Source organism: Mobula birostris, chromosome 5 (genome assembly GCF_030028105.1).
Source record: "Mobula birostris isolate sMobBir1 chromosome 5, sMobBir1.hap1, whole genome shotgun sequence".
Lineage (NCBI taxonomy): Eukaryota > Metazoa > Chordata > Chondrichthyes > Myliobatiformes > Myliobatidae > Mobula > Mobula birostris.
This window is the reverse complement of record NC_092374.1, coordinates 28,480,905-28,496,513: the sequence shown is the minus strand read 5'-3', so window position 1 is coordinate 28,496,513 and position 15,609 is coordinate 28,480,905. Positions and strand designations below refer to the sequence as shown.

General features: G+C 41.6%; 1 protein-coding gene across 3 annotated transcripts in view; it reads left to right on the top strand.

The window, feature by feature from the left end:
* The window catches only part of irf2b (interferon regulatory factor 2b), a 71,586-nt gene that overhangs the window by 52,143 nt on the left and 3,834 nt on the right, over positions 1-15,609 (top strand). For all 3 annotated transcript variants that reach the window (XM_072257724.1, XM_072257722.1, XM_072257725.1), the window contains exons 5-8: positions 2,060-2,236; positions 8,692-8,738; positions 9,774-9,900; positions 13,769-13,933. In XM_072257724.1, the coding sequence (XP_072113825.1) occupies positions 2,060-2,236; positions 8,692-8,738; positions 9,774-9,900; positions 13,769-13,933 (516 nt within the window). The remainder of the gene's footprint in view (positions 1-2,059; positions 2,237-8,691; positions 8,739-9,773; positions 9,901-13,768; positions 13,934-15,609) is intronic.

Sequence of the window (15,609 nt, the reverse complement as noted above, 5' to 3'; positions counted from 1 at the left end):
CACTCTCCCTGACCAGACAAATGTCATTGAGCTGCATCTCCAGTTCTCTAACTCAGTCCCTAAGGAGCTGCAGCTCGATTCACCTGGTGCAGAAATGGACGTCTGGGAGGCTAGGAGTCTCCAGGACTTCCTACATCTGACACCGAGCACAGAACACCGGCCTCACACATATACTTCCTGTTTCTATTCTTCACAAATAACTGACCTTACCTTGACCCTTTACTGCCAAAACCCCGTTGAGCCAAAGCCCTCCTACTCTGCCTCCCTCTACTCCTGTGCCTGTCTTCTTTTTAAATTTTTCTCGCTGCTCTAACTAGCTGATGTCCATGCGCTTGCACAGTCATGCCTTGATCAAAGTGCTGAAGAAATAACTGCCTCCTTTTAAACCCTTCTTGCTGTTCTAACTGGCTGACATCCACACGCTTGCGCAGTCGTGCCTTGATCTGCAGTGTCAAACTATAGCCACGGTTTGAAAATAAAATCAGAAAGAAAGAAATAAACCTGCAGTTGCTGGAGATCTAAGCAACACACATAATGCTGGAGGAACTCAGCAGGCCAGGCAGCATCTATGGAAAAGAGTACGGTTGACATTTCAGGCCAAGACCCTTCAGCAGGACTCCCCTGCTGAAAGAAATGTTAACATTTCAGCAGAAAGAAATGTTGACTTTTTTGAGGGAATGTATAGGAAAATTATAGAGAACAGATTAGTAGCAGTTTAACCAACATAATAAACTTGAAATTATTTTTGGATTTCTTATTTTCTGAATGTGGGAGATGTTCAGTAAGTCAGGCAATATCTGTGGAAAGAGAAACAACTACTGTAAGTCTGGAATATTTTATCAGAATTGGGAAAGAGAGCTGTTGTATAACAGCTTAAGTAGTTTCATTAAATTAACAATAGCAGAAACGTGTTCACAGTATCACAGCATTTCACAGTATTACAGCATTTCAGACTTATATGTAGTAAAAGTCCATTATTTGTATATTTTAATCTTCCTGGTTTAATCATTTACTTATTCATTGTTATCATTACTTGTTTATTTTGTGATTGCACATTGGTTGTTTGTCTATCTTTGTGTGCTGTTTTTCATTGATTCAATTGTATTTCAATGGTTCAATGGTTCAGTTTAATATCAGAGAATGTATACAGTGTACAACTTGAAATTCATACTCTTTGCAGACATCCACAAAACAGAAGAAAACCCCCAAAGAATGAATGACAAAAAAACTTTAGAACCTTAAAACCCCCCACCCGCATCCCATGTACAAGCAACAGCAAAGCATCACCCCTCTCCCTCCCCTCTCTCCAACTACATTACAGGAAACATCAGTCGCCATCACCCACCGAGCAAACAACAGCAAGCCCCCACTGAGCCCTTGATCTGCAGCCCGACAAAAAAACTATAGTCATTAACCCAGCACTTCGACATGCCACAGTCTCCCTCTCTCTCACTAACAATGGACAGAGAGGTGTCACCCTTTCCACTGTGAGAGGGAGACCAACAGATCGCTCACCTGACTCAAGGACTAGCAGATTCCAGATTCTCCCCACGTGTGTGTGTGTGTGTGTGTGTGTGTGTGTGTGTGTGTGAGAGAGAGAGAGAGAGAGAGAAAAGAAAGAAAAGAGGCCTCCAGCAGCCACATCGACTGTCCTGATGTTCCGATCTCCGCCACAGTCCATTTGGTGACACTGGCAAGGAAACGAGTCGTCCACCCTGAAGCAGCAGCCTGAATGCGCACATCTTCCAGGCTGCTCCTGAAGATATCGGAAACAGCCAGTCAGCCAACTCCAGAATCAGGAACTCACCCCTGACTCACCCCTGTTTGCGTGCAGCTGTAGATTACAGGCTCCCGACAGGACCCCTTTTTTTGTTCTACTGTGAATGCCTGCAAGAAAATGAATCTCTGGGTAGTATGTGCCAACATAAACATACTTTGATAATAAATTTACTTTGAACCCTGAACTTTGAACCTTTAAATGATGCATATGCAACAGATTTTTAAAAATCACAGATGTTGAACGCTGTCCCACTTGTTATATTTTTGTGTGTGCTGACAGGAAAATATCACCATGGTGTTGACAAACCTGATCCCAAGACATGGAAGGCTAATTTCCGCTGTGCCATGAATTCACTACCTGACATAGAGGAAGTAAAGGATAAAAGTATCAAAAAGGGGAGTAATGCGTACAGGGTGTACAGAATGCTACCGGCTACAGAAAAACCCAATAAAAAAGGTACTTGAGTAAAAGAACGGTTTTCAAAGCAATTTACATGGTTACTGGAGTGAAATCAGGGGATTAAGATTGTACATGTGAAGCCTAACATTTTAATGGTTTATAACTCTCATCTGGATTCTGAGATTGATTACATTCTCAGAGTCACTGCTTTATATTCAGCCATAAATCAACATACTTACAACAACAAGATTGGTTAGGTCGATCCCAACAAGTCATCTTTTGTTCATTAATCAATGTGTACCTGCCTTCTTATCAAGTGTTTCAATGGCCTCTCTCTTCAGGAAGACATTCTTTTCTCTTGAGTGTGTTTGTTTTATCTGTTTAGTATCCCTGGGTAACTCGGTTCAGCTGGTGTCGGGAAGGACATTGGGGAAGAGGAATGTTGAAAGGCTTTCTAAAGATTAGCTTTATTTGTCACATTTGCACTGAAACATACAGTGAAATATGTCAGTTGCACCAAAATATATCAGTGAGGGTTGTGCTGGGTAGCCCTCAAGTGTCAGCATGGTGCCAGCACAGCATGCCCACGACTCACTAGCCCTAATCCGTACATCCTTGGTATGTGCGAGGAGACCAGAGCACCAGGAGGAAAACTACATGCTGATGGGGGGAATGTGCAAACTCCTTACAGAGAGCAGCAGGAAGCGACCCCACATCTTACACCGTGGTGTTCACCACTAGGATACCATCCTGCCCCTTTCAACAACTTCAGCACAAATTTCTGTGTGGGCTGCTCTTAAACTTCTCCTTTTTAGTGGCCTAATGCAGTAAATGCAGCCTGTACAAATCTATGATAAGTTGCAAAGCAAGGTGGGCTGTTTTGGGGATTTGAAAATAACTGAGAACAGGGCAGATTGGTGGCAAGTGAAGTTCAATGTAAAGAAATTGAAAGCATTTCATATAGTGGCTGAAAACTAAAGAAGAAAGTAAAGGAATGGAAATTGGAAGTGATGTGGAGTCCTGATTGACAACAACTTGGATCAGTTGTTGCATTGCTTAATGCCCTGGGCAAAGCGGATCAGATACTGGGGTTGTTATAGGATCAACAATAACTTTCAGGTCCCTCAGGTCGGCTGACCTGGGGCTCCTGGCTGTCCCATGATCTAAATTTAAGTTCAGGGGTGACCGCACCTTTGCTGTTATAGCCCCTAGACTGTGGAACAGCATTCCCCTCCCTATCAGATCTGTCCCCTCCATTGACTTTTAAGTCCAGGCTCAAAACTTACTTTTATTCACTAGCATTTGAATCTTCCTGATGTGGCTGATCTTTGTCTTGTGCTTAGGCTCGTGTGTTGTTTATTTTGTGCCTATAAGCTGTGTGCCTTGTTGTTTATATCTGTGTTTCTTGTATTTGTGATTTCAGCTACCTGTTATGGATTGTACAGCACTTTTGTCAACATGGGTTGTTTTTAAATGTGCTTTATAAATAAATTTGACTTGACTTGGAATAGTGACGCAATCCTAAATATTGTCCATTATCAATTGTGCTTATACAAAGAGCATTTAGTTGTATTGTTGAACTTGTGACATTCATACTCTTCACCTCCATTAATATATTTTAGCAGGACCCATGTACTTTTGCATGCAACTGTTTAAATTAAATTCTCACCCACATGCCTTCTCCTATCACCTAGCTGGTTCTCCTTCCTCTCCCTCTATCTTTTTATTCTGGCATCTTCCCCCTTCCTTTCCAGCCCTGAAGAAGGGTATCGGGCCGATATGTCAACTGTTCGTTCCTTTCCAGAGCCTGACCTGCTGAGTTCCTCCAGCAGTTTATGTGTGTTGCTCTGGATTTCTAGTATCTGCAGAATCTCGTGTGTTTATATTTAAATTATATCTGTAGGTTTTATTTTATTGATCTTTAAACTGACTAATGATTTTCAGACCTTTAATCATAGCTTAATGTCAGTCTGTTTACATTAATAGTTTGTGCGCTTTACTGCGTGTAATAATTTGGATCAAATCCCTTTCAACATTTTCCATGAAAGTTCTTCCATTCTGAGAGTCTGGAAATACTTTTAAGAAACAATGTTGTCTTTGTGTTGCAACTCTTGTCAAAATAAGAACATAATGATAGAAGCTATATGGCTGTTTTGAGCCCGCTCTAGTATTCATCAGAATCATGGCCAATCTAACTAAACACTGCTCACTGCTCTCTCCAAGTCATTTGATATTGTAAATATCCAAAACGTTATTGACCTGTATTTAAACTAACTCAGTGACTGAGCCTCGACAACTCTCCAGATTCAGATTCAGATTTACTTATCGCAGGTACATCAAAGCTTACAGTGAAATACATCGATTACATCAACACACCCAAAGAGAGACCTGCAAGTGTCACCACCCATTCTAGCACGCAGATAACAAGGCCATAATGATGAGCCAAATAACACAAGCAGACGCAGCAGCATCAGCAACAGAACAAAATGGCAAAAACAGCTAAATAAGCCCCTTTCGCAGCCTCCTCCCCCCCTCCCTCTCCCTCTCCCTCTCTCTTTCTCTCTCTCTCTCTCTCTCACTCTCACACTCACACACACACACACACACACACACACACACTCACACACTCACACACAGGCTTACAGTCCTTAGGCCCAGACTCTTGGACATTCTGCCTCCAACCTACAGTCCCTGGCCCCATACTCAGCCTTTGGCTTTGGGTCTCTACCTCTGGACTCGCCGAGTTTGGTCCCTCAACCCTGGTTCACCGGCTCAATTACTGAGTGAAGCAATTTCTCTTACTTTCAATTACCTCTTATTCTCAGACTGCAATTCCTGAGCCAGGGAGAACAATCCCCCTGCATCCAGCCTATAAGTTCCTGGAAGTAATTCAGAAATAAGTTACACATATAAAAGTTGCTGGTGAACGCAGCAGGCCAGGCAGCATCTCTAGGAAGAGGTGCAGTCGACGTTTCAGGCCGAGACCCTGTAATAAGTTCCTGTATTTCAATGCATTCTCTTCTAAACTCCAGAGAATTTGGGGCTTCTATGCTCAATTCCCCCTCATGAGGTAAACCTGCTGTCCCAGGATCCACACACAAAGGCACTGGAGGATCTCAGTAGGTCAGACTGCATCCATGGAAAGAAGGTGACAGTTGATGTTGTCCATTTTCCTCTTTAGATGCCACCTGGATTTTTAAATGCCCAGGTTCTTGTGTATCTCTGCTGCACTCTATATGTACCAGAGTTGTATACAGTACAATAATCCAGATGTGTGTGGTCTCACCAAGATCCTATGTAATGGTGGCAATGATTTAAATGAATGACAACCATGAACAATTATCCAGTTCAAACTGAGTATTATATTTGCCAATTAAAGGCACTGTTTTTAAAAGCTTTTTCGATGCTTTAATGACTTAGGGGCGCTGTGGTAGCATAGCGGTTTAGTGCAATGCTATTATAGCTAGGGCATTTCGGAATTTGGAGTTCAATTCTAGCATCACCTGTGAGGAGTTTGTATATTTTCACTGTGGCTGTGTGGGTTTCCATCGGGTCCTCTAGTTTCCTCCGACAGCCCAAAGACTTACAAGTTAGTAGATTAATTGGTCATTATAAATTGTCCGGTGATTGGGCTAGTTTTAAATAGGTGGGTTGCTGGTCAATGTTGCTTGTTGGGCAGGAAGGACATGCTCAACACTGTAGTCCTAAATTTTAAAAAAATTAAAAACTTCTCTTGGTGTTAAATTTCCTAATTTCTTCAGTACATGATTAAGGAAAGCTGGATGTTTCTGCAGTTGCAAACACATACCCAATCTGAGTAACTCAGTCGACCTTCGAAAGTCAGGCTTCTTGTTATATTTTGTAACGCCATACAGTAATGGGGAAAAAAAAATACGTCGAGACTGGGAGAATGTGTATGCTTCATTTCTTTACATAGCGCAGCATGCACATATGATATGGTGCAATGGCGTATGCCTTTACTTATAACACAATGAATTATGCAAACAACAAAAAAATCTTAAAACAATATAATTACAATATTACTGAAATATTAAATACACAACACTCCTCCCTATGTGGTTATGAACTTCAACTCAATATAGAATGCAACCTAACAATATATAACACACACACTACACTGTACACATATATAACCACTGTATACACAATCACAACATAAATTTTGAATTATCCCATACAGACCTAAAGATTTAATCACTGTGGAGAAATTCTTACTCTTGTACAATAAAGTTTTTCCTGAGTGGGGGTGACTCTGCTTGGCAGATGAGACTTGTGGCTGTGAAATAATCTCGGGTTCTGGGGTCTCCTCCATGGTGGTTGTAGGAGCTGACTCTGGGACTGCAGGAAGAGGTTCTGACAGCTCTGGACACCTTTCTTCTCCAACAATTGACTCTGCTCTCCTCAATTGATCAATGTGTCATCTCCAGATGACATCAGACGCAATCTCCACTTTGCAGGAGAGTGGTCCAGTTCTGTCCTTAATCTTTCCAAGTACCCACTATTGATCAACTCTGTAGTCCCTCACCAGGACTGCTTGTCCAGGAGTGAAACATTGAACCTCTTTGTTTGAGGATCCCTCAGTTTGACTCAGCTGTTATCCTGCATACTCCTTCTGAGATTGGGTTTGAGGAAATCCAAATGCTGGCATTCCTTTTTTTTTTATCACATACGAGTCCAATGTGGCTTGTTGGTAGTTGTATTTCACTGTTACGAATGCTATTCCCATAGGAGTTATTTTTCTCCAACTAAGTTCTTAGTTGGATATTTTCAGGCCTCAGTATCTCTGCAGTGTCATTTAAACTCATTTTGTGGAATAACTGAAACAGCCTAGCCAGTGTCCAATTCCTTTTTAATTAAGTTGTCGTTTACTTCTAGTGTAACCATATTGCTTGTCTCCTGTTTGTCTTCACATTGCACATCTCATTGCTAACCAGTTCTGTGTCAGATTTTACATCAACAGCATGCTGATTAGTGCTCTTTTTGATACTTGGACTTAACTTTCTATCTTTTTCTCTTCCCTGTGCAGTCCATTTGTTTTTGCTTGCCGGATATGCTCTTTATATACGGTGCCTTAAATACGTACTCAGCCCCCACAACTATTGTCACATTTTACTGTCTCATTTTCTAAATTTAAAATATTTTGCAGTAGGATTTTTGAGTGAATCTACAAAATATTGTGCATTATATCAAATCCAAAGAAAAATTCCAAAACCTGTCAACAACTTACTAAAAATTTAAAATCAAAGTTGTGAGGCTGACAAAGTATTCATCCCCTTTGTAATTACTATGCAGTCTTTCCTTAGGTGCAGTACTATTCATTACCTTACCAACTCCCCCAATTTGTAGATGTAGAAAGTCAGAGGATCAGCTGAATATATACTCCCGCTCTCTGTAAGGTCCAACAGAATGGTAGATCTTCAACAGACCAAACCAAAGTGAAGACAAAAGAGTATTTAAGGCAAGTCAGGGAAATGATAATAAAGAAGCACAAATCTGGGAAGGGTATGAGACCATCTCAGAGGCACTGAACATACCTCGGAGCTCAGTGAAAAAGTGGAAAAAAATATAAAACAACAGCCACACTGCCTAGTTTAGGCTGCCCCTCTAAAGTTAGTCACCGAAGAAGAATGGCACTTGTATGAGAGGCTACTATGATGCCAACAGTCACTCTGAGTGAGCTGCAGAATTCAGTGGCTGCAACTGGAGATGAAGTTCATGGCTTCACAATCTCTAAGGCCTTGCACAAAATGGCTATTTTTGGAAGAGTAGCAAGGAAGAAAGTCCTGGATAAAAAAAAAATGTTTATTCATGCCCATAAAGACTTTGCGAACTAACACTTAGAAGATACTGTAAAGAAGTGGAAGAAGGCCTTGTGTTTGGATGAGACTACAGTGGAAATTTTTGGCCTCAACACTAAGTGGTGTATGTGTGGTGTAAATCTAGTTCCGCACATCAGCCAGGTAACACCATCCCTACTGTAAAGTATGGTGGAGGTAGCATCATGCTACAGGGATGCTTTTCAGCAGCAGGGACTAGAAATCTGGTTCGGATTGGTGGGAAGATGAATGCTGCTAAATACAGAGAGATTCTGGATAAAAACCTGCTGGCCTTTGCCAGGAAGCTTAAACTGGGGACGAAGTTCATCTTTCAGCAGGACAATGACCCAAAGCGCAACTTGTTCGTCACGACTGTTATGATTTGTAACTCCAAAACAAAACTAATTGAAAGCAAAACAGGGGAGACCAGGATAACCTGTACACTTCATCTCTTTTAGTGAGGCATGAGCATATGACGTAGTGCGTCATGCCATTTACGTACTTTTATATGAAACGCAATGAATTATGTAAACAACAAAGGATGCTTAATCAAACAATATATTTATAATATTACTCAAATATTACTGATAGATTAAATACACAATAGTTGTGACTGAAATGATGTCCTTCATCGCTGCATGTTTTTGTTCTGAAACTTAAAAATTTTCTTCACAGGAAAGAAAGCAAAAGTGGAAAAGGAAGAACAGTGCAAAACAGCTAAGGTAAATAATGTTCCACTTCCTTGTAACTTGGTAGAACTTATATACGAGTCCATGAAGAGATCAGGAAGCTAATCTTAATCTATCAAGCATTCAGAAAAAATGCTACAGTTGGCATGCCTCTTCTGCCATTACACATTCCTCGCATTGAATAATTTTGATTATTTTGCTAATAACAGCTGAACCAGTGTCTGTTATTAACTGGCAATGGTTTTGTTGAGGTAGCTGGCTTTGTGAATATTCTAGAGCCAGAATATCTTCTAAATTCAAGAGTTTATACGTATCAAATAGAGCAAATAAACCCCATTAATACACACAAACTGCTGGAGGAACTCAGCAGGTCAGGCAGCATCTATGTTTGGAGAGGAATAAACGATCGATGTTTTGGGCTGAGATCTTTCGTCAGGATTTTAGTCCTGAGGAAGGGTTGAGGCCTCTCTAGATGCTGCCGGACCTGCTGAGTTCCTCCAGCATTTTGTGTGTATTAATGGGGTTTACGGCATCGGCATAATCTTTTTGTAAATAAATTGCATTCACTGTTTTGAATTAACCATGGATGCAATGCTGTTGTCAAAGCATTATGCCAGAATTTTTTTTATTGTTGCCTTTATCATATATAATGGGTTTGCAGCAATCAAAAATGTTTATAAAATCACTGAAAGACTGGAAATCGGTGGAATATCTTACTGTTGAAATTTCTTGTACTGTTGCATTCCTGATACTGCCCGGAATAGGAAACTATAGGGCAGGAGTATCCAGATTGTACTTGCCTTTTCACTCACACACACTGACAGCCATCATCACTAGTCAACTGATTTTTTTTTTCGTTTTTACATCATGATGTTTGATCTTTAGAGAGTAAAAGAATACAAAATATTTTACAGGAAATTAGGTGCAGAATGACATATTCATAAAAGTAGCTCTTTATAAAAGCAGTTCATAGATTGCCTCAAATGTTCCACGAAAGAGATTGTCTCACTGAGGAATTAAGAAGATGTTTGCTGCTGAGTAATAAAAAAGAATCGTTTTTTTTTGCAGTGGAAAGCACCAGTATTTCCTTTTGAAGAAAATGAAGTATTGCGAAACAATCATGATGTCTGCACAAAGCCCAGTATTTTGGTGAAAGAGGACGTACAAGTTCACAGCACTGTGGACAACTTTGTAGGTGAGTCTCATATACTCAGTGCACACGGATGGGTCGTTGTTTAAATGGTGATTTTATGTTTCCAAAAACTTCCTGACAAATATACTGCACCAAGCAAGTCACCGTCTTTTTTTTAGAGATGATATGGTGGTCACTAGGAGTTTGGTTATTTTTACGATAACTTCTTTGCTCAGTCATGTGTTCCAGTACCTCTTGCGTTTGCTGTCTATCATAAGAAGTGACAGGCACTGAAGGATAAAAAAATGCAAACCTGTTATCTATAGAATGATTCATAAATGCACTGTTGAGCTATAAAAGGGCAGAAAAGATGTTTACTGATATCTCCGCACGTTTATAATGGATGTCTGCATGCAATGAGATTTCTACCTCTGATATGTATCCAGTATGAAGCTCACAACAGAACTGACCTTTCAAAAACAATTGTTTTGCAGCTGCAATTATGGACACAATGGCTATTTAGATAGGCAATACAAATAATACATTAAAGACTGTAGATGACTTCAGCTGTTAATTCTAGTGATACTTTGAGGAATTCAAATCTTATTTTTGAATATTACCTCAGAAAGCATTTACTACCTCATTGTCTATGTCAGTAGTTCACCGATCCTTTTTATGTATCTTTATTATGGGTTTGGTTTAGAGGCAGTTAGGAGCAGATAAATAGCATGCTGAGCAATAACCTTGTTTTTGTATGTGCATCTGGCAGCTCTGGTTAGCATGAATAAACTGATTATGTTTTCAGAATGATTTATAGAAGTGATAACCTACCAGAGTCTTTGATAAAGATAATGTTGGGGAAACCACAGGTGGTTTTCTGTTGTTTCTATATATAGACGGCTTCCCATAAAGTGGGAAATCAGGTTATATACTACTACAATTCAAAATCATTAACTTGAAATATAGCCACATTCGAGTTTTTAACTGTACTAATATAAAAACCAAAAATCAGGAGAGCCAGAAGGGGCCATGAGAAGGCCTTGGCAGACAGGATTAAGGAAAACCCCAAGGCATTCTACAAGTATATGAAGAGCAAGAGGATAAAATGTGAGAGAATAGGACCAATCAAGTGTGACAGTGGAAAAGTGTGTATGGAACTGGAGGAAATAGTGGAGATACTTAATGAATACTTTGCTCTAGTATTCACTACAGAAAAGGATCTTGGCGATTGTAGGGATGACTTGCACTAGACTGAAAAGCTTGAGCATGTAGATATTAAGGAAGAAGATGTGCTGGAGCTTTTGGAAAGCATCAAGTTGGATAAGTCACCAGGACCGGACGGGATGTACTCCAGGCTACTGTGGGAGGCGAGGGAGGAGATTGCTGAGCCTCTGGTAATGATCTTTGCATCATCAATGAGGACAGGAGAGGTTCCGGAGGATTGGAGGGTTGCAGATGTTGTTTCTTTATTCAAGAAAGGGAGTAGGGATAGCCCAGGAAATTATAGACCAGTGAGTCTTACTTCAGCGGTTGGTAAGTTGATGGAGAAGATCCTGAGAGGCGTAATATAATTAGGAATAGTCAGCATGGCTTTGTCAAAGGCAAGTCATGCCTTACGAGCCTGATTGAGTTTTTTGAGGATGTGACTTAAACACATTGATGAAGGTAGAGCAGTAGATGTAGTGCATATGGATTTTAACAAGGCATTTGATAAGGTTCCCCATGCAAGGCTTATTGAGAAAGTAAGGAGACATGGGATCCAAAGGGACATTGCTTTGTGAATCCAGAACTGGCTTGCCCACAGAAGGCAAAGAGTGGTTGTAGACGGGTCATATTCTGCACGGACGTTGGTCACCAGTGGTGTGCCTTAGAGAACTGTTCTGGAATTCCTTTATAGGCATCCGTTAGTCTCGAGAGACCATGGATTTGAACCTTGGAAAGTTTCCAGGGCGCAGGCCTGGGCAGGGTTGTATGGGAGACTGGCAGTTGCCCATGCTGCAAATCTCCCCTCTCCACGCCACTGATGTTGTCCAAGAGAAGGGCAAGGGCCGATACAGCTTGGCACTGGTGTCGTCGCAGAGCAATGTGTGGTTAAGTGCGTTGCTCAAGGACACAACACACTGCCTTAGCTGAAGCTCGAACTAGCGACCTTCAGATCACTAGACTAACGCCTTAACCACTTGGCCACCCGCCAACACTCTGGGACCCCCTACTCTTTGTGATTTTTATAAATGACCTGAATGATGAAGTGGAGGGATGAGTTAATAAATTTACTGATGACACAGAGGTTGGGGGTGTTGTGGATAGTGTGGAGGGCTGTCAGAGGTTACAATGGGACATTGATAGCCACAGGAAACATTTGAGGCCGGTTCATTGACTATATTTAAGAGGGAGTTAGATATGGCCCTTGTGGCTAAAGGGATCGGGGTATGGAGAGAAGGCAGGTACAGGGTTCTGAGTTGGATGATCAGCCATGATCATACTGAATGGCGGTGCAGGCTCGAAGGGCCAAATGGCCTACTCCTGCACCTATTTTCTATGTTTCTATGATAGGATGCAAAACTGGGCTGAGAAGTGGCAGATGGAGTTCAACCCAGATAAGTGTGAGTTAGTTCATTTTGGTAGGTCAAATATGATGGCAGAATATAGCATTAATGGTAAGTCTCTTGGCAATATGGAGGATCAGAGGGATCTTGGGGTCCAAGTCCAAAGGACACTCAACGCTGCTACGCAGGTTGACTCTGTGGTTAAGAAGGCATACAGTGCATTGGCCTTCATCAATCATGGGATTGAGTTTAAAAGCCGAGAGGTAATGTTACAGCTATGTAGGACCCTGGTCAGACCCCATTTGGAGTACTGTGCTCTATTCTGGTGGCCTCACTACAGGAAGGATGTGGAAACCATAGAAAGGGTGCAGAGGAGATTTACAAGGATGTTGCCTGGATTGGGGAGCGTGCCTTATGAGAATAGGTTGAATGAACTTGGCAGGCCAGGCAGCACCTCTAGGAAAAGGTACAGTCGATGTTTTGGGCCAAGACCCTTCATCAGGACTATCAGCTGTAGCTGAAACGTCAACTGTACCTCTTCCTAGAGATGCTACCTGGCCTGCTGCTTTCACCAGCGACTTTGATGTGTATTGCTTGAATTTCCAGCATCTGCAGAATTCCTTGTGTTTGAGTGAACTTGGCCTTTTCTCCTTGGAGCGACAGAGAATGCGAGGTGACCTGATAAAAGATGTACAAGATAATGAGAGGCATTGATCGTGTGGATAGTCAGAGGCTTTTCCCCAGGGCTGAAATGGCTAGCACGAGAGGGCATTGTTTTAAGGTGCTTGGAAGTAGGTACATAGGAGATGTCAGGGGTAAGTTTTTTTACGCAGAGAGTGTTGAGTGCGTGGAATGGGCTGCTGGTGGAGGCGGAAACGATAGGGTCTTTTAAGAGACTCCTGGATGGCTACATGGAGCTTAGAAAAATAGAGAGCTATGGGTAAAGGCTATGTAGTTCTAAGGTAGGGACATGTTCGGCACAGCTTAGTGGGCCGAAGGACCTGTATTGTGTTGTAGGTTTTCTATGTTTCTAGTTTCAATTTGAAGTTTTCCTATATAACATGATAAAATTAGGGAGGTCAGTGTAGCTAACTTGGTGTTGGGTGGTCAGATTGGCTGCAGCTGCATTGAATATGGTTTGACATGATATTTTGTATAAATGTATAATTTTATTATGACATATTTAATTTTGTTAAAAGTACCCTGATTATGTGCAATGCTTTTTGGATATTATTTTTTGAAAGTGTTTTATACCTTGGAGGGGGATTGTTTGAGGAGTTGGGTGATTTTCTTTGCCGAGTATTTCAGCGTGTCCTATGCATATGTTGCACAAGAGCTTCCCCTTGCAACCGTATCCAAGCTGATACAGTGTGGTTCCTTTTAAGAGCTTGGGTATTCTCCACATCATGGTATAATAGAAGAACCCATGATTGTCAGCAATCCACCAGATATCTGCCAAGTGATAGAAGTGACCACCGAATGTGATGACCAACCTGTCAGCACCAGCCAACTCTACCCATTACAGATCTCCCCGGTCTCCTCCTATGCAGGTCAGTGTTACAGTTAATACTCTTATTACTTATTGGCCTCGAGTATTTCACTCTAAAGATTTGTGGTCCTTGAACAGAAATGTTACAGCATGTTTCTGCCTCTGCAATTGTTATAATCCATCTGCATTCTGCTGATAGCCCTGATAGACCTGTATAATAAAAGGTCAAAACACTGATGGGTTGCTAAAAGAAAAAGAAAGTTGTTGGATCTGGTGGGCAGTTTTCCCATAGGCAGGATGGGGAAACACACTGAATTTTAATCAACAGCCAGTCCTGAGTTAGTTAATCACAACCAGAGCTCCAGTTTTAAACGGTTTCTTTTTTCCCTGCACTTGAGCTGAGGGAAAGTGACTTTCTATCAGTGCCCTCACTACCATCCCTTCGGTGGGGGATTGAGAATCTGGGTCAGGAGGGGGTAGGGGAGATTGAAACTGGATTTGAGAGTGGAGTCAGGACATCGAGAGAAGAGGCAACTTTAGGGAAGGCATGGTTTTGAGAGGAGCAGCCACGTTGGGGGGGGGGGGGGATATGATCAGTGCAGATCCAGATTCAAGAAGGTAGATTCTAGAGAAGTCACCTAGAGCCCTTCAGTGCCTTGTGAGACGGAGCTGGGGTTGAGTTGGGTTCAAACATCAAGCAAAATCTCTAGCGAACCAATCTGAAATGTCTGGCAATTCCCATCCTGGTTGGATACAGCTGGTTCCTTTATGTGAGGCCCGCAGTCAAATCAGTTTGGCACAAGTGACACCGAGATGTTTTTGCTCTTGTTGAGTATGCTCTCTAGCTTTCACTTACTAAAGGTTCCACCAGGTGGTCACTAACAAGAGAAAATCTGCAGATGGTGGAAATCCAAAGCAGCGCACACAAAATGCTGGAGGAACTCAGCAGGCCAGGCAGCATCTATGGAAAATAGTAAACAGTTGATGTTTCGGGCTGAGACCCTTCATCAGGACTGATGGGGAGGTTTTGAGAGGAGCATAAGATCAATCCAGATCCTACATGCTGCCTGGCCTGCTGCATTCCTCCAGCGTTTTGTGTGTGTGTGTGTGTGTGTGTGTGTGTGTGTGTGTGGTTTGCTCCACCATGGGGTTGAGCTTCTGCTCTGGTGTCTGTTGATGCTGGTGGAAAGAACACTGAAGGGCTGGGGTCAATTCTAAAAGAAGAAAGAAGGTGGATCAGAGTCACTTAAACAGCATCAAAAGCAGCCATTTTCTTCACTATATCTCTGCTCCACTGAAAAACTATCTTAAAAAGGCATGTGCTCCTACTCTGTCGCCTGCAAGGGTTTCCTTTTCTAGCATTAATGCATTTATCTTCTAAATGTTACCAGCAGTGCACAGAAATACAGAGTAAACCAAAGACTTGAATCGTTGCTTTGAGATCTCTGATTCTGGTGGCGATACGCTCCAGGTCAAGGCCAACTTCTACCTGGCTGTTCTAAGAGGATTAAATGTTGGAATAAAACAGACTCTTGATCTAACTTTGCACCTTATTGTCTACTTGCACTGCATTTTCTCTGCAGTTTATAATTTAAAATTATAAATTTATAATTTATGAAAATATAATTTATTCTGCATTCTGTTATTGTTTTATCTTGTTCTACCTCAATGCAGTCTAATGATTTGATCAGAATGAACAGTATGCCAGACAAGCTTTTCACTGTATCTTGTTAAATG